Source organism: Loxodonta africana, chromosome 23 (assembly GCF_030014295.1).
Source record: "Loxodonta africana isolate mLoxAfr1 chromosome 23, mLoxAfr1.hap2, whole genome shotgun sequence".
Taxonomy (NCBI): Eukaryota; Metazoa; Chordata; class Mammalia; order Proboscidea; family Elephantidae; genus Loxodonta; species Loxodonta africana.
In genome coordinates, this window is record NC_087364.1 from 24,204,009 (window position 1) to 24,227,641 (window position 23,633).

Below are 23,633 nucleotides of genomic sequence, written 5' to 3' on the forward strand. Positions count from 1 at the left end.
CGTTCTATTTTTAAGTAGCTCACATTATTGAGAGAAAATGGCCTAAGAGTAGCAATGCAGATAGCATTACACATTCATTTCTTCTACTGGCAGTCCTGCCTCTCCTCGGGCTATTGTTGTAGATATTTTGGGAGACGCCTGCCACAGCTCATTTAATTAACAATGGTGTTCGTTTTCTTAATGTCTCTTGTCAACAAGCATCAGTTTAAATCGTGGTATCTAATTCATGTCAAATGAAGGTTAGATTTGCTTATTTTAATCCGTGCTTTAATTGTGTCCTCACTTTCTATTACATAAATAACTTTTTTTTAATAGGCTAGTAAACCAAGAATGCCTTGAGGAAGGACCGAGAAGGTGGGAGGGGATGCATAGTTTGTGCTTGTTTAATACCCTCCTGAATATCTGAGCTCACCTAACTTGTTCACATTTGAAAAAGGTGGTTACTGATGAGCACTGGCGGAGAGCCTCGGCACAGGATGAAGAAAAGGCAGAGGCACAGAGGATTCCGAGGAGGAGATGGGGTTCTGGTAAGAGGTCAAGACCGAGACCCCTCTCGGACTATGGCCAGTCAGCAAGCCGAAGTCTGTCTATCCCTGAAGACTCTGTTGCTGTAGACACCCAGAAAATGGACTTTGTGGATGGTGAGCACCAGCCGGGCATGGTGCCCACTGATGCAGCTCCCCTGGGCTTCCCTAAAGGAAGCCGGAGAAGAAGGCCCATTTCCGTGATAGGTGGCGTCAGCTTCTATGGGAACAACCCGGCAGAGGAGATAGAGACTCTTCTAACTCAAGTAAGATCTGGTGTGCTTCCACCAAAGCCAGCAAAACTCCTTGAGGGTCCTGCTTCTGTTCTGCTGCGGCACACTCAGCGGGACGCTGCTTTTCCTTCTCTCTGTCTTCCCCTGGTATGCTGCTGTCAACTCTCAACCTTTGCTTCCTGACTTTGTGTGAAAACATGCATGAGTAAAACTAACCACCTGACCTTTGGATGGGTGCTAACCCACTTTTACTAACCTTCTTTCTTTCCTGGCATCACAAAAAAAAACACGTGAAACTAGTTTGTTGTTTGTTTTTAAATAACCTGAGATTTTTAAAAAGAGAAGGGTACCAGGTCATAGTTTCCTGAAGGAAGAAATTCTTGAAGGAGAATGTATCATCCACTGGTGGAATGTAAAGATAAGAAGAAATCTATTTTTCTTTAGGAGACAGGAAATAACTTAGAAAAAAAATCATTTCCTTAGTCTTTACTTTTCAATTGCAACTTTGCAACCTTAATCTATTTGACAGTAGATTAAAATCTTACTATTGGTCCCTTAGCATGTTTTATAAATCAACGTGTCAATCAAGTACCCAGTGAGCATGTTGAGGATACAAAACATTGAAAGGCCTTGTGGGGGAGGAGTTTGTACTTGCTTGGTGAGGTGGATACCCAGGCCATGATTAAGAGTTCATAAAACAGTATATGAGGAAGTGTCCAATCTCATGTTAAAATCCTGTCAGCTCTTGTCATAAATAGCCTGTAAAATTCTCTTAAAAGGGAAGTTCTGTATTAGTCTTAATATTGGATTGTATGACATACTCCCTGTAAATCCCAGCACAATGCCTTGTTTATAGCAAGCACTCAAAAGGTCCTCCTTTACCAAATTGGGTTGAATTAAATTCTTAATGTAAAAAAAAAAATTAAGTTGAAGAATACCATGAAATATTTAAGAGCTTTTGGTTGTTTAAGATGCTCCACATTGCTAGGTAGGAAATATTTCTGAGCGAAATCTAATTCTAACCTATTTTAGCTCAAAACACAGCATAGGGAAGAAATTCTAAGCACTTAAAAATTATTCCATGTCAGAGCATCAAAGAGGTGTGTAGTAAAATAATTTTCTGCAACATAACCGAACTTAGGGAGCTGGGTGGAAAGATAGGAAAAACATAAGGAAAGCGTGAAGAGACTTGGGCTTTGCCATATAGTTATCAGGATAGTTGATATGGAAAATCAAAACGGCGTATAGATGGTTCTAAGGAGACCAGGATAAATTTGTAGGAAACCAAGTCTTCTTTGAAAGGAGCTCAGTTGTCATGGTGATTTAGCTAAACAATAATTGCCTTTAGTTCCACAAATGACTATCAAGTTCCTGCATGTGCTAGTATCTGTGCAGAGGGTTTGCAGGGGTGAAGAGATGAGGCAGGATAAGCACGTGGGCCCACAGCCGGGTCCCTCTGGCTGGTGAGAGCTTCTGCCTCAGTCTTTGCTTCCTTTGGTGATTGTTCCTTGAAAGGCATCTTCCTCATCCTCTGACACTGTCTGTGTGAGAACTCTGCCACTTCCTTAAGTTACTGTTCCTCTTCTGAGACTTTTTGCTTTTACCTGGTGTGACCGTCTGGTATGACCTCCTGGTATGTAGCTGACAAATACGATAAAAGTGATGCTATGAGGTAAGAGCCAGTGGGTTCATGATGATTTTTTAAATGTTTAGGCTGATTCATTGCAGCTGATCCTTGGTGCAGCCTGAGGCTTACATGGTTTGGAGGAACCATCTCAGCTGTGAGTGGCTTTGAGGCGAGACCTCTGAGCACCTCACAGCTGCGTGTGATCTTCTTGCAGGAGCTGTGACTTCCTGGCATCTCCTCACAGCTCTTTGATTTCCTCTTGCAGCCCGCCACCAGGCCTCCGGTGCCAGCTCACCAGGTGCCACCGTACAAAGCTGTTTCGGCCCGGTTCCGTCCGTTCACGTTTTCCCAAAGCACCCCCATTGGGCTGGATCGAGTGGGACGCCGACGCCAGATGAGAGCATCCAACAGTAAGTCTCACGTGCCCTCCGAGCAGAGGCCTGCCTTTGCTTTTCCCCTTAAAAGCAGGCGCATGGGTGATTGCGCCGTCTCGGCCTCTCTCTGGGCTGGAGCTTCTGCTCCTCTGCCTGATGGTGAAGCAGGGCTCATCCTGCTCCCATATGTTTATGAATATCGTCTGGTCACCTGTTACCTCCTGTCCAGGAGTGTGCTCTCTGAGCCGTCACAGGGACCCGAGTGTGAGGAGTTTGCTTTTCTTCTGGTATCTACATTCCTCAGTTCTTACAGGTGGAAATTCAAATGGGAATGGAGTCCTAAGGACTCACCCTCACCTTTTTGAAGCTCTTTTCTGGGTTATTTGAAATTCACCAACACTGTTTTGAACACCAAAGAACAGTTTATATAATATAGTAGTTAATATGCTATCATACTGTTTTTTCAAATTGTTGTCACATTGGCCCCGACTCATGGTGACCCCATGTGTGTCAGAGTAGAACTGTGTGCCATAGGGTTTTCAGTGGCTGAATTTTTGGAAATAAATCACCAAACCTTTCTTCTGAGATGCCTTCGGGTGAACGGGAACCACCAAGCTTTCGGTTAGCAGCTGAATGCTTGACTGCTTGCACCACCCAGCTACGCCATCATAGTGTTTACCCAATAAATACATGTTTATTTGAATTAACATAAAATTCATAAAAAATGAAGTCTTCCCCTACGTTAATGTTCACTTCAATGCCAGTCAGTGAGGTGAGTGATGGCACAGCCAGGCATATACTCAGTGAGACTAGTAAGAGCTGATGTTTACTGAGCACATACCGTGTGCCAGACACTATCCTATGTGCTCTAGTGTATTAACTCATTTGTTCAGTGTAGATACTATTATTATCCTCAAGGAGCCCTGGTGGCACAGTGGTTAAAGCACTTGGCTGCTAACTGAAAGATCAGCAGTTCTAACCACCAGCCGCTTCTCAGAAGAAAGATGTGGCAGCCTGCGTCTGTAAAGATTGCGGCCTTGAAAACTCCATGGGTCAGTTCTACTCTGTCCTATAGGGCGGCTATGAGTTGGAATTGACTTGATGGCAACGGGTATTATTATCCTTATTCTACAGATAAAAAAGCCTAAGCATAAAGAAGTAAACTGTCACTCACTCAGGAAGCAGCAGAAATATGATCTGAACCTACAGTCAAATGGAGTTTTAGTCCGAAGGTCATGCTTAAACCAAGGGACTGTAATGACCCTTTAAAGAAGCATGGCAAATTACTAATCTTCAGCTGCTGCCTGTACTGCCTGACTTTTATGAATATAGTGTGGTGGTCAAGGAGGGTGATGAGCTGGGCATTAGGAGTCTAATGCCCAGCTCTAACTGGCTGTGTGGGCAAGTTTGCCACATAATGGTAGCAACTCCAATCATAAGAGTGGATTGATTCAGATAGTGTAGTTTCAAGAGGATTGGAAGGGCTGAGAATGTCACTTTGAGAACATTTAAATTTAGAGGGTGAACTTACATGAAATATCTAAGACAGGGAAGTATATAAAAACCAAAGTTCATTAGTGGTTCCCAGGGGCCAGTGGGAGAAAGGGGGAAAGGGGGGCTCATTGCTTAGGGGACACTAAGCTTCTGTTAAAGGTGATGGGAAAATTTGGAAGTGGATAATGGTAATGGCTGAACAACATGACAAACGTAACTAATGTCACTGAACTGTACACATGGAGAGTGTTGAAGTAGCAAATGTTTTGTTACATATATATTTACCACATGTTATGCATTGAATTGTGTCTCCCAAAATTATGTGTTGTAAATCTAATCTCTGTGCCTGTGGTTATAATCCTGTCTGGGAATGGGTTGTCTTCATTATGTTAATGAAGTAGGATTAGGATGTACCGTGAGTCAATCTCTTTTGAGATATAAGAGAGATTAAACGCAAGTTGGCAAGCAGAGGCAGAGGAAGAGAGATGCCAAGTCACATAAATATCACCCAAGAGCAGAAGCGCAAAAGAGACAAGGACCTTCCCCCATAGCAGACAGAGAAAGCCTTCCCCTAGAGCCGGCACTCTAACTTTGGACTTCTAATCTCCTAAACTGTGAGAACATAAATTTCTATTTGTTAAAGCCACCCACTTGTGGTATTTCTGTTATAGCAGCACTAGATAACTACAACACCATAAATTAAAAAAATTAGAGGGTGAGAAGAAGAGGAGAAGACCATAGACAACGACTGGTCAGAGAAGTAAAAGAAAAAAAAGGATGTAGCATCACTGAAGCTGACGGAAGTCTTAAAGACAGGTTGAAGAGCAGGAAGATTCAGAAAGGGCCAACAATCACGGTGGCAGGAAGGTCACTGATGACCTCTGACCTAGCAGCAGTTGGGGAGGAGAGGCCCAGGGAGTGGGCATGGAGAGCCAGACAGGGTTGTGAGAGGTCAATTAGTGATGGATAATGAGGAAATGTGACCGCCTCTGGTGTGTTTGCATGGCTTCTAACTCACTTCCACACACCTTAATAAGAGGAGTCAAAGTTACACTATTTTGTCAAGCAGGACATAATGGGAAAGAGAAATTAGATAGCAGCTAAAGGTTGAGGAAACTTGTAAACATCTCAAATCCAACAAATCCAAAAGAGAGAGATCCTATTACTCCTGAATTAAGCCCATGGCCCACCTGTTCCTGACGGCTTTGTCTTCCTCCTAGATGAGCAGGCTGCAAACCTTGGGATCAGAACCTGTGTCCAAAGAGTCAATTTTTGTCCTCCAGGGTCCCTGGCTTCTCAAGTTTATTGACCCTTTCTCTAACCATGTCTCCAATCACTTCCTTATGCCAGTCTTCCATACACACTCTTGTCAAAGTTATTTTTCATGTTCAGCTTGTGCTAGGTTCTTTACTTTCAAGCTCTCCCCGTCACCAGTGGAATAAGGTCCAAGCTCCTTAGATTGGTATGCAGGCTTTTTCTGCGACCCCAGTCTAACTTTCCATCTGTCTTCCCCACTTCTCCTGCCAGACGTTACCATTCAGGCTTCCCTTTGTCAGCCATAGTCTCTCACACTTTCTTTGCCTCTGCTTACTCCCTCTGATTAGAATTCCCTTCCTTCCCTTCACCATATGTCAAAATTCTTCCTAGTCAGAGTTCTGTGAAACTCAGAGTAAATTCATTATAATTCTTCTGTGGTTTGGCTGTATGTTTCATGTTCACCTTCTTTGGTCTAATAATCGACTTCTGATGATGCATCTTGAGAAAGTTATCCAAAAGAAGAAAAAAGCTATATGTGCAAGACGTTCTTCACAGAGTTATTTGTGATAGCAAAAAGTTGAAGCAATCTAAATGCCCACTTACTGTGGAATGGTTGGTTGAATTGTTATATGGGAGACTACTTCAAACAGTTTATAACATGTAACTAAAGAAAAAATGACTACTTTAAGTGAGTAAATACATGAAACAAAACCACATGTATACCATGATTGCAACCGTATACAATATGTACACATATGGTCAAAGATATAAAAAGAATATGCAAAAATGAAAATAGCGTCATTAGGGTGGTAGGAACGGAGACAGTTTCTCCTCCCAGCTCCATGCACTATGTACAGGCCCTCATTCCATGCTTTCTGTAACACTGTTTTTTGATGTGAGGGTATTGTGGTTCTTTGGTTGAGAAGCAACAAAAGCTAACTCTGGCTAGCTTGAATGAAAAGGGAATTTCTTGGAGGGGTGTCAGTGGCTCTCAGAATTGGTGGGATGGCTGAGGAACCAGGCTAGTAAGTAGACAGCAATCAAGGTTGTTCCTGGGAGCCAAGGAACTACAGGAAAGGCCATGTAGCAACAAGGAGTGGTCCTGGTGCCCTCCCTGGCACCACGTGTGGATGAATACCTGTCCTTCTAGCCGTCTGTCACTTGAGTCCAAATACCAGAATAGAGGATTCTATTCTCCAAGCTTAGGTGCCTGCAGGGACCCATTGACTTCTATATCAGGAGGCAGGCACCTGAATTGCCTGTTCACTCAGGCTGGATACCCATGAGACATTGGTGGTTCAGTAGTAGAATTCTCGTCTTCCGTGCAGGAGACCTGGGTTAATTCCTTGCCAGTGCATCTCAGGCGCAGCTACCACCTGTCTGGCAGTGGAGGCTTGTGTGTTGAGGTAATGCTATACAGGTTTCAGTGGAGTTTCCAGACTAAGACGCACTAGGAGGAAAGGGCTGGTGAGCCCCTTCCAAAAATCAGCCAACGAAAACCCTGTGGTCCAAGCCACAACTATTCTTGAGGATGGCACAGGACGGACTGGCGTTCAGTGCATCATGTCGCTGTGAGTAGGGGGCCAACTAGACGGCAACTTAGAACAAGAAGGCTGAACACATTGGAGGAAAGGTAATTCTCCCAAGTGGAATCGAGGTGCTGTGAGAAATTGAGACATATTCTGGACAGGTATTATGTTCATTCATTCATTTATTCATCCAGTAAACATTTACTGAGTGCTTACTGTGTGCCAGGTGAGAAGAGTGAACAAAATGACGTCCTTCACTCAGGGACTTAGATTTTAGTGAGAGGATGCAAGGAATAAATCAACAAGTAACTGTTCAACATGTTAGGTAGTACGATAAAGAAAAATACAGCAGAGCAGAGGGCACTAATTTCCAAAAGAGCGTCATTCTAATATGAAACAACTCTTCTATGTATGGTGCCCTGGTGGCGCAGTGGTTAAGAGCTCAGCTGCTAACCAAAAGGTTGGCAGTTTGAATCCACCAGCTGCTCATTGGAAACCCTGTGGTCTTCTCTGTCCTATTGGATTGCTGTGAGTCAGAATCAACTCGAGGGTTTGCTTTTTGTTTTGTTTTTAATTCCGTGTATAATTGAAAACCCTTTCATTCCTTCCCGGAAGGGACACACCCCAAAGGCTGATCAATTACTGCAAACATCTCCAAGTCTAGACCTCCAAGTAAGGTCCAGTCCTCCTCCAGTTCTGTTGCAGTGCCTTTTAAATTTTTATTACCTGAGGGAAATTTAAGCATCACCCTATTATCACAGGTAGAGGGAAAGGAAAAGGAAATAGAAAATAAATACTTTGGTTTATGTATTTTAATGTTAAACCGGTTTTTGTTGAGTCGAGTGGATTCTGTCTCATGGTGACCCCATGTGTGTCAGAGTAGAAACTCCATAGAATTTTCAGTGGCCAATTTGGGGAAAGTACATCATCAGGTGTTTCTTTTGAGGTGCCTCGAACCACCAGCCTTTCGGTTAATAGCCCAGTGTGTTAACTGCACCACCTGTGACATCAAAAAAGGAAATTTCTCTCCTGTCTTTGGTTGCAGGGCTATAGGTGGGGTTGTTAACTTTGCTTCTCCAGTTCCCACTGTGTGTTGTCCTTGCCTCTGCCCAGCACCTTACCTGGTAGGGTTCTTTGCTGGGTAGGGTGGCCCAAACTTTCTCCCCTTAGGCTTCTGAGCTGTTAGTGGGCCTGCTTGCTTAGAGTTGCCATGGTCTCCTTTCTTCCATCCTATTAGTTAGTAAAAAATACCTTGTCAGTCTACAAAACTTTATGGAGCATCATTTATGAGCTGGGCACTGTTGTTACCATTTGGAATACAGCAGAGGGTATGGCATAACAAAAATATACACTCTAGCATTCAGACAGATTAAACAAGTCAATCACTAGGACCATCTCAGGCACTGACGATTACCGTGGGGAGGGAGAGAGAATGCTTCTAAAGAGCAGACATCTGAAAGATGAGTAGGAGACGGCTGTGTGAAGATCTAAGGGAGGACAGGTCCACACAGAAGGGGTGTCACATGCCCAAAGATAGGAAGGAACACAGTGTGCCTGAGCTTCCGAGAGGATGCCAGTGCCTGCAGCCAAGAGAACCAGGGAGGAGAAGAGGACCTTGCAGTCAGAGCCGTAGGTTATGGCCAGGTTATTGCAGGTCATGATAACGAGTTTGAGTTATTCAAAGTATAAGAGAAGCCATTTTCAGCACAGGAATGATACATTCTGATTTATGCTTTAGAGAGGAAGGACAGTTTAGGGCAAAGGCAGAGGAAGTGAGACTCATTAGAAGACTGTTGCGTTAGTCCAGGGACTGCAGAGACCATAAAAGGCACCATGTTTCCCTTGGGTGCGCATTTTCTCAGTGGCGTGAGGAGGCTAAAATGGCCACGCTTAGTTGTAATTCAGTGGGACCATTATCATCAAACTCTAGTGGAAGTACTTCTCTCTTGGCAGACTTTATCAGTCAGGTTTCTCCAGAGAAACAGTATGTGTGTGTGTGTGCCAGTCTGTCTGTCCCTGGGTGGTGCAGATGGTTGTTTGACTACTAACCCAAAGGTCAGCAGCTGAACCTACTCGGAAGCTCTTTGGAAGAAAGGCCTGGTGATCTCCTTTCGAAAAATCAGCCATTGAAAACCCTATGGAATACAGTTCTGTTCTGAAACACGTGGGGACACCAGGAGTTGGAACGGCGGCTACAGCAACTGGCTTGGTTTATATATATGTATAAGAAATGAAAGAAAGATGGACTGATTTTAAGGAATTTACACAATTGCAGGGGCTGGCAAGTTTGCAATCTGTAAAGCAGTCTGGTAGAGTAGAAACTCAGCAGAAGTTGGCACCTCAGTCTTGAGGTAGAGTTTCTTCTTCTCCGGGAAACCACGATTTCTGCTCTTAGCTCCCTCCAACTGATTGGATGAGGCCCACCCACATAATCTCATTTAATTATAAGTCAACTGATTGTAGGTGTCAAGCACATCTACAAATACCTTTATAGTAACACCTAGATTAATGTTTGATTAAATGGCTTGCCTAAGAAGATGACACATAAAACTAACCATCCCAGGGACTAAAATCAGTTTTGACAGAGCATAGTTACTGAGTGGGAAGCAAACATTTTGCAAGTTGATTATTAAATAATCACATGAAGTTACCTCCTGGTTCACCCTTTGTTTCAGGACACACATATTTTGGTGAGGGCGAATATCACCATATTAGTCACAGATTTCAACCACGTACCCCATACAGGTCAGCATCTTAACTTCAAGATCTGTCTTCAGACTGACTCCATAATTTTGCTTTCAATAGGCTATTATTCTTCTCCATGTGGTAACATGATTCTGGATGATGGTGTGATAAAACCAGTGAAACTTAGGGCACTGGCTTACATTTTTTTCATTGTGGAGTTCTTTGGGTAGGAACAATATTGTGTGAAATACCATGACAGTGTGTAAGGCCTTCAGTGGGATTGCAGCAGAGTTCTGACAGTCAAGAAAAAGAAATCCCAATCTAAAGTGTGTCTTTCAGTAAGGACAAATCATTGACCTCTTTGTATGAAAAGCATCTGCTGTGGATTGAATTGTGTCCCCCCAAAATGTGTGCTGAAATCTTAACCCCAATACCGATAGATGTAATCCTGTTTGGGAATAGGATTTTTTGTGTTAATGAGGTCGTATCATTGTAGGAGGTGTCTTAAGACAATCTCTTTTGAGATATAAAAAGAGCAGATTAGGCGTAGGACCAAGCTGGAATGGGCAAAAGATAGATGCATCGTGGAGATCTCCAAGGAGTGCCAAGAAGAAGCTGAAACAAGGATTTCTGTCTTGAGCAGACAGAAAGACCCTTCCTCCAGAGCCAGTAATCCAAATTTGGACTTCTAGCTTCCTAAACTGTGAGAAAATAAATTTCTGTTTGTTAAAGCCATCCACTTCTGGTATTTCTTTTTAGCAGAACTTGGAAATTGAGACAAGTCCATTGTCATCAGCTTTCCACAAGTAGCTGTTTGGGTCCTTCAAGGAGCCATGTTTGCTGAGGAGAAGCCCGTGTGGGTTAAAGAGGCTCTGCATCCATTTCTGCCACCATGGCCAAGTTTTTTCATGGACCTACTGAGCAAGCATCAAGATGAAAGGAGATTGTTTGGCATCTGCAGAGTGAGACATAATGTCCACATGATTATTAAGAAGCCTCGTTTGCTATGGGATTCACATGGGATACAGTTTTTCATGCTTTGAGTCTATTCAGGTATATCCAATCACAGCCCTTCCCCAAGTTGATCTGTTACCCATTTTGTTCTTTCAGATTCCCCCAAGCCATTCAGCCAAGCCTTTTGCTCCAAATCGCGAATTCACATAGTCTGAAACCTTACTTGGGCCCCCTCTCCTTTCAGTCAGAGGGGGTTAGGAAAAACTGTGCATAAATTTTACCTCTGGGAGATTTCCCTTCCCTAGGGGCACAGTTACCCAGGTAAATGGTGCAAGATGCCTTTGGGGAAGAGTAGGAGGAAGAGTTGTAAAAGCAGAATGACCCCAAGGCTACTGGCCTCGCCTTCATCCTAGAGGCTCTGAGTCTGAGAACTGATATAGGTTTGGAAACTGAGTGGGTGCTGGTGATTTTCTGTCATGGTGGTGGCTCAAGATCTGATTTGGAGATTTTCTATTACACAAATCAAGGAATCCCTTGGTGGAGTTACTATAAGTTTTGTAAAGCAATATTGATTGGTGGGCCCTGCTCCCTATGACAGCAGCTGTGCCCACTTTCCCTGCGACAAACAGTCCTGCCCCTTCTGTCACCACAGCAGCTTCCTACCTCCATTGAGATGGGGGCCTCATTGCAACACATACATCTTTCTCCCTTGGAGTGGCTGGTGGGTTGAAACTGCCCGTCTCTTGGTTACCAGCCAAGCACGTCACTGCTGCGCCAGCAAGGCTCCTGCTAGAAAGACTGGCCAGCAAATTGCTTACAAAAGTTGCTGCCACTCCCATCATCTGGTTTGGGAGAGAGGTGCTCATATATGATAGACTGGCTGCAGAATTTCTGTCTCCTAGTCTGTGAATTCCTTCCAAGGGATTCCTAGCCTCGCACCCCAGCAGAGTGCTAGAATGACACCCAGCTTTTCTGCTAGAATGACACCCAGCTTTTCCGCTAGAATGACACCCAGCTTCTTGAGCTCACGTACAGAATGCCAGAGCTCTTGTGTCACCCAAATTGAAAAATTTGGTTTAATCTAAATGTAATATGTGAACTTTGGATCCTGATACCAACAAAAAAGCTGTCAAAAGATAGTTTTGAGAAAACGGAGGAAATTTTGACATGGACTAAATGGAAATTACTGTTAGTTTTGTTAGTTATGATACTGAGTAATTTTTAAGTCATTATTTTCCTTATTTGTTTTCTGGATGAAATTATATATATGAATTATATGAAATTTACTCTACAATACTCCCCCCAAAAAGCTGATGAGAAATAGTTGAAACAAAATTGCTAAAATATTGATAATTGTGGATGCGTATGTGGGGTTTATTATATTAATTTTTCTACTTTTGCGTTTATTTGGAAGTTTCTACGATAAACCAAAAAACCAAACTTGATGCCTCGAGTCATAGAGAACTTGTAGGGCAGAGTAGAACTGTCTCATAGGGTTTCCAAGGAGTGGCTGGTGGATTTGAACTGCTAACCTTTTGGTTAGCAGCCATAGCTCTTAACCACTTTGCCACAAGGGCTCCTTGTATGATAAAAACTTTTTAAAAATAATAAAAGTATGTTTTCTCCTCCCTGATCAGTGCTCTCAAAAATCCCCCAAATGAAGAGGAGCTGCCCACAACTAAATTATTCTCAAAATATGGAGAATTTGAGCATCGGGAATTTAGGGGTTTTTTGGGTTTTTTTTTTTTTTTTTTTTTTAAGAAATGAAGACCTGCTTCTTCTAGGTGAAGGCAGGGTCTCCCTTCTGAGAACTACCACAGCGCTTTGCTATGCTGCCTGTAGTTTTGCTTTATTTAGAGTACTTGTCTTATCTCTGTATAGAAAGGCCACATGAAACATCCTCGGTAATGTTTATTGACTGCCAGGTATGGTATTTAAATAGTAGAGTCAGGATAATGAATCATAGTGGCAGTTATGAGTTTATAAAAAAAATTTTTTTTTTTTTTTTATAAAGTTCATGTGTGGAAGGTTGCCAGCTCCACATGTAATAGTGTTACTGGTGATGGTGTTTATGGCCCTTTCTTTCCCCTGGGTCCAGGGGTGGCTTACCCAGTAAGCAAGGTAAACATGAATTTACTAATCTGTACCAAACAATTTCACATGGGCTTAACAGAGGCTTCACCACGTGAGAAATTGTTCACAACATATTAGTAAGTAAGCGCAAGTAAGCCCATGCTTACCTTGCTTACGGGGTCATCCACCCCTGTCAGGGACTGTAAATTTGGAAAGAAGCTTTGATTCTGTAGGAAGGTGCTGTGGGGTTGGGAGAGAGACAGATGCCAGCCATACCTAGAAGCAGAATCTTCGATGTGCTGAAAAAGTGTGAAATTGTTCCCTGTAGATAATCTACTTACCTTGCCTGTTGGATAATCCTCCCCTGCCTGGGTCCTGGTTCTTAGGAAATGTGCCTAAGCTGTTAAACAACTTTCTGGGAATTAACTTTCTACATTTTGTTTTCTTCTTATATGAAGCTTTTTTCTCACATCCAAGGCAATTTATTCCATCACAGCCTAATTTTCCTCATTCTTACTTTGAATTACTCCCTCCCTTAATTAGTCTGTACGCTTTAATTGGAAGTGAAATATGATCACTTTTCAAAATTGTTTCCATGTGCCCACTCACCCTTCCCTTTCTAGTCATCCCATTCATCAAGTTCAGATTAATTTGCTCTTGTGAGAAACCAAGTGATTATCTTCATTATCTCCCCAGAAAGGAGAATATCCAGTTTCTTTAGCTATTGCATTTGAGTGGGATCCTTCTGGGTCACAAGCAGAGGACTAAAGTATGCCCATGCACTGGAAATCGTTAGATTTGGCTGTACTATTAAAAAACAAAAGCAAAAAAGTCTGTGTATTATATTAAAAGAGTAGCACTTATACTGTTGTCCTTTAAAAAATCACTTATATGAGAGAAATGATCAAGAATTACTTTAAAACAAAGATGAGAAGGTAAGGGGGCAGGGAAACTGGATTACAGGAAACATCCAGAATGGAAATACCGAGACTATTCACACATTCTGAAGAGTGTAACCAATGTCACTGAGCAACTTGTGTAAAAATTGCTGAATGGGAGCCTAAACTGCTGTGTAAACATTCACTGAAAACACAATAAAATACTATTTAAAAACAAAAAAAGTAGCTGTTTAGTTAACCAATACTACTTTGTTGCCAGACAACAAAGGAAAGAAAATGACAAATTAGGTACAATAATAACTAAGTATAAAAATTAGGTTAAATGCTTTTCTCTTCTGAGGGGGTACAAACATGGTGAATTGACTTGGTTAGACTTTTTTTTAAAAATTCAGACAAATAATTGCTTAATTTGCTTTTAAAAAAATAGAAATTAAAAACCAATATTTTTATTTCTTTTGAATAGAGTCACTTTTTGCAAGCTAGGAAGAAGAATGAAACAGCCAGTCTAGCCCTCCGGTGACTTAGGCCGTGTCTTTCCATCTCCAGCAGAGTGGTGTGGTAATACATCAGTGTGCTAACTGTGGTGTTGGTAAACTCCAAATCATAAGCACTTGTGTGTATCTTTCATTAGGAGACAACCAGACATCCAGTCCTTAAAGGCATGCCATGATAAAGAACATCGTCATCTGCAAAGGACAGAATAACCCAGAAAGTATGCTGGCCAACTTCTCTGTGAAACATCAGAGCTGGCCAAGGATTGGTGAATGGAGGATACTAGCTAAATTCTGAAAACCTGTTCTGAGGTTTTAAAAATCCCTGGTTCTCCTGTCAATAAGAAACCAAGTTAAAAAAAATATGTATAAACAGATGCATTCAAACTGATACTTGATTTCACCAAGACCGCTAGAATAAGAAGAGGTAGGTGTGGGGTATAAGATACTTAAAAATTTTCAAAGCAAATTACTCAATAATAAGAAATCAGACATACTGCCTTTTTACCACAAGAACACACTGACCGTGGGGACTATTTTAAAGAAAACTTCAACTCTAAAAATGTTGGTGGGTGGCAACACTTTCCACCACAGAATAACTTCCTGCTTTCCCGTACAATCGATCTTGCTTTTCCTGCACTATATATCGACCTGGAAAAACTTGTCAGGAGCCTTTACCAGGGCGCAGGAATGAAAAATAGAGCAGGTCCTAGTTAGCGAACGTAGCCAGAGTTTTGCTAAACATCAACAAACCACCCTTAAGCACAGATTTCCGCTGGTTTCTGCCCGATGCCTTAAAGCTTGACTTCTACCGCCTGGCTTCTCCTTGGCTGAGGAGTAGCCCGGTAGCCTTTGGAAGCGCAGTAGGCGGTGCGCAGCTGGAAAACCGAAGGCAGGAACGCCAGGACTCCCCCCCTTTGCTAATAAATGCCATGTGTAGGCATTTCTTAAAGTGAGAGCCAGCGCGGCCAGCATCTGTCCTGGAGGTGCTCGACTGTGTCACCTGGCTGGGGGTGGAACGCCGCGGCATCCCACCGCCATGTGGACACCTGCGCCAAGACTTCGCGCAGGGACCTGGCTGCAGGGGCCCGGCCCCACCCAACTGCCGCCCTGCCCTCTCACCAGCCCTTCATTTGTTTTCCTACACAGATGTAAGGTTGGTTTGTCTAAAGAAAAAAGAAGTTCCAAGGTATTTTCCATTGCCTCTGAGGCACAGTAGTTTCAAAATACAATTTCGGCTTAACTTTAATACATTCTCTTCACGTCTGGAATTCTCATTATTTCACTTCGATTTCATTCCGAAGTGTATCCGTCCAGAAACGGAAAACATTCACTTATTTATGTATTTATTATTATTATGAGTTTGGCTGCTAACCAAAAGATTAGCAGTTCGAAACCACCAGCTGCTCCTTGGAAAGTGTATGGGGCAGTTCTGCTTTGGCCTGTAGGGTTGCTACGAGTCAGAATCGACTTGCCAGTGACAGGTTTGGTTTGGGTTTGGTTTCTTAAGAACTAGGAGCTCTAGGCCGTTCAAACCCCCCAGGAGAGAGATTGGTGGTTTGCTTCTGTAAAGATTAAAAGCCATTGCCATGGAGTCAGTTCCGCCTCATAGCAACCCTAAAGCCTTGGAAACCCTCTGGGGCAGTTCTACTCGGTCCTGTAAGGTTGCTGTGAGTCGGAATCCACTCAATGGCAGTGGACTTGGGTTTTTTGTTTTGTTTTGTTTTTATTAAGGCACTAAGTATGGGTTGATAAAGCAAGTATATTCAATATTAGTATGAAGTTTATAACCAGGAAATCATTGGGAAATCCTGTTGGTGGTGTATGCCATCTACTCGATTCTGACTCATAACAACCCTATAGGACAGAGTAGAAATGCCCAAAGGGATTTCTAGGCTGCATTCATCATGGGAGCTGATCACCAGGTCTTTTCTCCCACAGAGCCACTGGTGAGTTCGAACTGCCAGCCTTTTAGATTAGCGGCTGAGAGCTTAACCATTGTGCCACCAGGGCTCCCCAGGAAAATGCTGCTTGATATGCAGTTAGGACATAATCGAACAGTATGATTTCAGGAAGTGTCCAGTGTGCTACGAAACCTTTCCAAGTTGGGTTTTAATTGTGCTCTTGGTTTACGAGATACTTCATACTGATTCACTTAACAAATGTATGTTATGTCCCGATCACATGCAAGACAACTGAACTAGTAGCTGGCAGTGTAATCATGAGTAAGCTGAGATTGTTCTCATAGGACTTCCAGTGTCGTATGATGCAGACCGGGAAAGTAACCTTACAGCGGGATACGTGTAAATGGAGCACTCAGATCTGGGGAGTCCCAAGACTTTCTGAGGAATGACATCAAAGTTGAGACCTGAAGGATAGATGGGAGTTAGATTAGGTTGCCTGTTAGGTGGAGGGCATATTCCAGGGGAAGGGAACAGCATTTGCAAAAGGCTGGAGGCCAGAAAGAGGAGAGACCATTTGAGTGACCCAGAGTAGAGTAGCGGACAAAAATTCTCTTATCAGGTTAAAGATGTCCTTCCTTCTGAAAGCATGCAGGCTGGTGTACACAGCATGCTGACTGCTGGCTTTAGTAGGTGCCATATGTCTACTGAGCTCACCAGTTGAGTTGTATCCTTACCAGGAACTAATGGCATAACCCCAAGCCTGCTTGTGGCAGTTGTATTTATTGTTGTAGTTATGGAGCTTTTTAAAATATATACAAATGGAGTATCAATATGAGACCGAAAAGAGACTTGCACGTATGGAAACTAAATTGAATTCTTTGGAAGGACTCAGTAAAGGTGTGATGCTAAAAAATGTTTTCTGTCAAATTAGATGAGAGCAGACAGCTGCAAAAAAAAAAAAAAAGAAAAAAGTCTAGGAATCTACTCGTATTACTTCACATATGTCTATGGGTATTGCTATACTTTAAACAAACAAGCTGGAAATCATATTTGGTGATGGCCTATGCAAGAAATAAGGGGCAAAGTTCCAGCCAGATGGTATACACCAAGAGCCTTGATCCTACATCATAAGAAAGGAAAATAATGTTACTTTTCAGTTAAACTGTATATGGTATGAATGTATGTATCATCTTTTATGATCAGGATTTTTGGCCTTCCCGATTATATCTGGCGCAAACACCGAACTGCTAGCCATAAGGTTGGCAATTCGAACTTGCCCAGGGGCACCTAGGAAGGCAGGGCTGGCAGTCTCCTTCCAAAAGGTCATAGCCTTGAAAACCCTATGGAGCAGCTCTACTCGGCACACACGGGGTCGCCATGAGTCAGGATAAACTTGTCAGCAACTAACAACAACAGGAGGAAGATCACTGTAGGTCAGCATGGCTCAAGCCAAGGCAAGTGGAAGGGGTAGACTAGAGATCCAGCTACTACATGTCAAAAGGAGCCTGGGCCATCAGGGCCCAGTGTTCAGGGGATTAGGCTTTATCCTGGGTGCAAAAAGGCATCACTGAACGGTTTTAAGTGAACTGATGTGATCAGAGGTCACTGGCTAGATTGTGGAGCCACCAAGAGACGAGAGTCACTTACATAATATAAGCCAGTGGTGACAGATCCTAGACTAAGAAAATGGCAGTCATGCTAGAGAAATGAACAACTTTGAGGTCAGGGTAATCGTTTCATTGTTTTGGGCGAGGGAGTGGTTGGCGATGACACCCAGCTACCTGAACAGCTGGTTGGGTCAGAGCATAGGAGAAGAGCGCAGTATTGGGGGGAGCTGGGTTCAGTTGCTGAGCTTGTGGGACATCTAAGTGGGGATGTTGTCACCAGGCAGATGGTTATAAGGGTCTGCTGTTCAAGAGGGAGATCCAGCCTGGAGGTGAAGATTTGAATAATCATCAGCAAACGGAGGATTCTTAAAGCCCTAGTAAATGTTATCATCTAGGCTGCATGTGTGAAAAACAAGAAAGGAAGAGGATCTTGGGCAGCAGCCTGGGGATCAGCAGCGTTTGGGACCAGAAAAAGAAGAGAAACCCACAAAGACAGTAGAAAAGGAGGAGCCAGAGAGGTGCATGGAAAACCAGGAGCCCCTGGTGTCAGGTACCAAAGGAGGACAGGGCTTCGAGGAGGTAGTGGCTAACGGTTTGAGATGGCCAAGTCTCAAGTTAGATACAGACTGAAACCTATCCATTGATTGACAGCAAGGAAGAGTTTGGTGACCTTGGCAAAAGCCCTGTCATTTCAGTGCTAGGGCAGAAGGCAGAATGCAGTGGGAGGATGGGGAGTGGGAGGTTGCTGGGGAAGTAAAGGCATTGAGTTTAAAATAGAGGTATTTCATCGATTTTGGTTTGTCTGTTTTGATGGTTTTCTGATTTTATAGCTGAAAATATTCCATAAATGCCAGGACTAATTAAAAACTATTTGTTATTTTACCGTTAAAAATTTATGTTGGCTTTATAGTCTCTGAAAGCTCATTAACGTGAATTCATCAGTGTTTATTTCTTATTAAATATTACTGACAGAAAGAGTCAGTATACTTCAGAAAGTCCCCTTCCTTGATTAAGAATTATGATGTAATACACCGGCATTTAGGAAGTGGGGCAATTTTAATTAGAAGGGCTTACGTCATTTCAAATTTGATTTTATAAAAATTAAATTGTTTGAATTGTAAGCAATGACTGAAGCATATGCCTTTGATAAGAGTTGCAGTAATGTTAACAAACTGATAACACTTGGCCAAAACAGTGTTTTGCTTTGTTTTATTGTTTTTGTTGTTGTGATTTCAAAAGGGCCTACGTCTAGTTTGTTAGAAATAAACTAACTCATTGATGGTTTGATTAAAAACAGACCACAACATAGTTCTATTTTTCCTTAGGATGGTCAGTAGAATCAGACTATAAGAATTCTTGATATGTAGACCAAATGAATCACAAAAGGAAGAGAACTCACAGTTTTTCTGGCATTATTCTAATTAGTGTAATGAAAGTCAATTTTCCTCTTAACAGACATTTTGGGTAAAAAGCCAGAGTTGAGTCCCAGACCTCTGTTGGCTAGCTGGTGACCTTGGTCAAGTTACTTAATCTCAGAGTATTACATTGCTCATCTGTAATAGGAGATACTAATATTATCTATCCCACAGATGTCTAAGAAATGACTAGGACACAGTAAGTACTCAGATTGTTATTACAAAGAACTAAAGAGAAACATTACCTACACAGAGGTCAAGGGTCATGATGAGCAGTGGGCTGTGTTCATGTCGGAGTTCTGGGTTACTGACTTAACTACACTAACCAGTGGTTTAGCCTTAGACAAGTCACTTAATCTTTCTGGACCTTAGCTTCCTCACTTATGAAATGAGTGAAGCCTTAGAACATAGATTAAACAAACTTTAAATGCATTTGAAAAAAATGCTGCCATCAAGTTGATTCTGACTCATGGTGACCCCATGTGTTACTGAGTAGAATTGCTCTGTAGGATTTTCTTGGCTGTAATCTTTTTGGAAGCAGATCGCCAGGTCTTTCTTCTGCAGTGCTGTTGCATAGGTTTGAACCACTAACCTTTAGGTTAGTAGATGAAAAGGCTACCCAAGGACCTTTTTACATGCATAAACTCAGGTTATTAGGAAAAAACTCAATGGGATCTTTATTGTTGATTCTCTTGGCACAAAATTTCAGGCATTATCTAATGATTTTCCAAAGTGCTACCTAGAGACTCCACTAAAATTTTTTTTAAAGGAAAGAGAAGAAAAGCGATAGTAGTTGTTGGTATGTGCGTTTTGAGGAAGGGGTGCCTTTGTAGTTATTTTAACCACACTATAAAACCTTATTTCTGTGATCTCTTAGTTTTTGGATTTTTCATGGACTTTTATTCTTTCTGCTTCTGGATCTTATTCAGTTTGCTTTTCAGAAGTTTTATTTTAATCTATTATGAAATCATTCTGCATCCCACTTTGAAATGTGGCATCTGGGGTCTTAAATGCTAACAAGCAGCCATCTAAGATGCATCAATTGGTCTCAACCCACCTGGAGCAAAGGAGAATGAAGAACACCAAGGTCACACGACAACTAAGAGCCCAAGAGACAGAAAGGGCCACATGAACCAGAGACTTACATCATCCTGAGACCAGAAGAACTAGTTGGTGCCTGGCCACAATCGATGACTGCCCTGACAGGGAGCACAATAGAGAACCCCTGAGGGAGCAGGAGATCAGTGGGATGCAGACCCCAAATTCTCATAAAAAGACCATACTTAATGGTCTGACTGAGACTAGAGGAATCCTGGCGGTCATGGTCACCAAACCTTCTGTTGGCACAGGACAGGAACCATCCCCGAAGACAACTCATCAGACATGAAAGGGACTGGACAGTGGGTAGGAGAGAGATGCTGATGAAGAGCGAGCTAATTATATCAGGTGGACACTTGAGACTGTGTTGGCATCTCCTGTCTGGAGGGGGATGGGAGGATAGAGAGAGTTGGAAGCTGGCGAAATTGTCACGAAAGGAGAGACTGGAAGGGCTGACTCATTAGGGGGAGAGCAAGTGGGAGTACGGAGTAAGGTGTATATAAACTTATATGTGACAGACTGACTTGATTTGTAAACGTTCACTTGAAGCTCAATAAAAGTTAGTAAAAAAAAAATCAAACCAAAAAAAAAAAAAAGCTTTATTTTGATAAGGAATCAGGGAGAAAATAAAATTCAGATCTGACTTGCTTAGTCCCTACTGAGAGGGATAGTAAAAGCTCTTGGGGAAGGTGGTTGAGGTGACAAAGAGCCTTGATTAGTAGGTGCGGATTTCATTTATCTTGTCTAATACCCTTCTCCCTTCCCTATCCCACTTTATATTCTAATACAAAGAAATATTGGATGTTGGTTATATTTTATTATAAAATAAGATCAATCAGTTCATTTGTCTTTAGACACGTACTTGCAGTAAAAATGTTTTCCTGACTCCCAACACACAGTAAAAACAACTGTTTTCTAACCAGGCTATGAGACAGTGTAGATTCCACAGAGTCAGGAGGAATTTAGAAATTATGAAAGGGTTCTGTATGGGAGAACAAGTATTACAAATATGGACATGAGTGCCTGAAACCATATTGCCTGCAAGTCTTAAGTTAGCTCAGTTAACAGTTATCTTTGCTGGCATTTCATGCTTTATCATTGCCTATGATCAAAATTTAAACAAACAGTTTTCCAGTGCTGTCTTAGAAAAACATCGTAGAGTATTTAACATTTTCCAGCAAACTCTTCAATGTTCATCTTCTAATAGTTAACATTCTCAGTTCTAAAACTTGTGTTCGGCTCTTCCTGAGCCACTAGAGTGAAAAAAAGAAAAAAGTTTTCAAAATGTCATATATCTAATTACTGAGTTACAGAAATTGGATTTTAAAAGGAAAAGAAAGAATATTAAAAGTTATAGGAAGGAGAGCAAGAGAACTAACATGTAGCAAACAACTGCTATGCGTACACAACTCTGTACTTATTACGGGCCTGACCTTACAGATGAGGAATCCAAAGCTTAAAAATATCCAGTAACTTTTCCTAGCTCAGCTAAGCAAGATTTAAGTAGTAGGTAGTGGAGCCAGCATTCAAACCAAAGCGAACTGACTTGGAGGCCCACGATTCTTCCCCTTTCCCTCACTGCCTCCTGTGTACTGTATTTTTCCATCACAAAACACAGAATGATTTGCACAGATAAGTGTGCAGATTTATTTCCACATTTGTTTGATGGTTTTTAAGACAATGTCCTAATAACTATCTTTTATTAAAACAAAGGGAAAAAAATTCATCCAACACCTATTTTGCTCCTATTATGTTTGAAACGTGTGTTTCATCCTAAGGATCCAAAGCCAAAGATAAATACAGAAACGAGATGAAATATGTATCAGGCCTTGAAGAATGAAAAATCAGAGAGGACAGGAAAAGCAACAATCTTGAAATTAAGAGCACCTTAACTTTGAAAGGACAATTCTGCACTTGTTTCTGGGTTAATCTAAAAGCTGTCGTCAGTGCCCACATACAGAATGTCTTCTTTGGTCAGCTTTTGGAGATGGTGGGATAGGGAGTTAGGGGTAAGAGATGGGAGGGTTAATTTAAGCCATTGAAAGTAAATTTTCCATCATGTTGTGTGTTCAAGTCCACATTACCCAAGGAGAAAAAGCAGTCGCTTTGAAGGCACCCAAATGAACAGTGGGTGGTTCTCACACTGGGTGTTGGTAGCTCAGTCTCCATTTCCTGTGTGTTCTATGTGATTGGGTCCTTCCCTTCTGTGACGAGTTGTGGCTACTGAGTGATGTTTCGTTAACACCTAAATCAAGCCTGCCTTAGAGATATAGCAGCAGTCAGTTAGCAAAGTGAAGTGCTGTCTGAGGTTGTGCATTAATATATGCCAGAAAATGTTACATGCCTGCTTAGATTTCTCTGGAAAATAGTGTTAACTGTGAACCATAGATTAATAATGTTGTTGTGGAGTTGTACCCCTACTCGTGGTGACCTCATGCACGATGGAACGAAGTGCTGCCCGGTCCTTTGCCATCCCTGTGATCGCTTGCAGATCAGACTGTTGTGATCCATAGGATTTTCATTGGCTGATTTTCAGAAGATCTCCAGGCCTTTCTTCCTAGTCTGTCTTAGTCTGGAACCTCTGCTGAAATCTCTTCAGCATCATAGCAACACACAGAGCTTAGATTTCCAGGCCTTTCTTCCTAGTCTATCTTAGTCTGAAAGCTCTGCTGAAATTTCTTCAGCATCATAGCAACACACAGACCTCCACAGACAGATGGGTGGTAGTTGTACGTTTGTCTTTAATCCATTCAGAATTAAGGGATCACTCAATTATCTATGCCAACGGACAAGGGAACATTGGCCTGAATAACTGATAGCAAATGTAGTAAATTATTTCCTGCTAAAGAACCCCTGGAAACCCTGGTGGCATAGTGGTTAAGAGCTACCTACGGCTGCTAACCAAAAGGTCAGCAGTTTGAATCTACCAGGTGGTCCTTGGAAACTATGGGCAGTTCTACTCTGTCCGATAGGGTCACTATGAGTCAGAATTGACTTGGAGGCAACGGGTTTTGTTTTTGTTTTAAGGAACCCCCATCCAGCTTTAGGAACTGTAGCCACAAATCAGCAAGGAGGGACAATGAGTGAATGTGCACAGATCCCTGGTTATGCTGCACTTGGCTCTGGGTGGTCACTGCCTGTATGGGAATGGAGGCTGTGCCCCAGTCCAGCCAGTGGCAGCCAGGGGTGGGGATCCTTGGTTCTTGGCTGATGTGCTACCTGTCCTGTTTTCTAAAATTGACAGTGGTGCTGTGCCAAAGAACACCATTGCCCTACCCGCCAGTGGCCTCCTGCTATCTAGCTCCTGTAGCTCTTAGTAATGGGCCATATCTAAACCCAGTGCGGGTACAGAAGTTCCTAGGATACTCCTAGGTTAAGGACATCTCTACCATGTAGAGAGGTCCCAGCTTTGGCGAAACAGCAGAGAAGCAGCGGCAGCTGAGAACTTTTGTTGTTGAGTAGATAACCA

At 42.4% G+C, this 23,633-nt stretch overlaps 1 protein-coding gene across 1 annotated transcript in view; it reads left to right on the top strand.

Annotated features, from left to right (window-relative positions):
* The first annotated feature begins 2,626 nt into the window (after positions 1–2,626).
* Positions 2,627–23,633, top strand: part of SPATA13 (spermatogenesis associated 13) — a 67,860-nt gene continuing 46,853 nt past the window's right edge. The window contains exon 1 of the mRNA XM_023553132.2: positions 2,627–2,794. Within this exon, the coding sequence (XP_023408900.1) occupies positions 2,779–2,794 (16 nt within the window). The 5' untranslated portion in view covers positions 2,627–2,778. The remainder of the gene's footprint in view (positions 2,795–23,633) is intronic.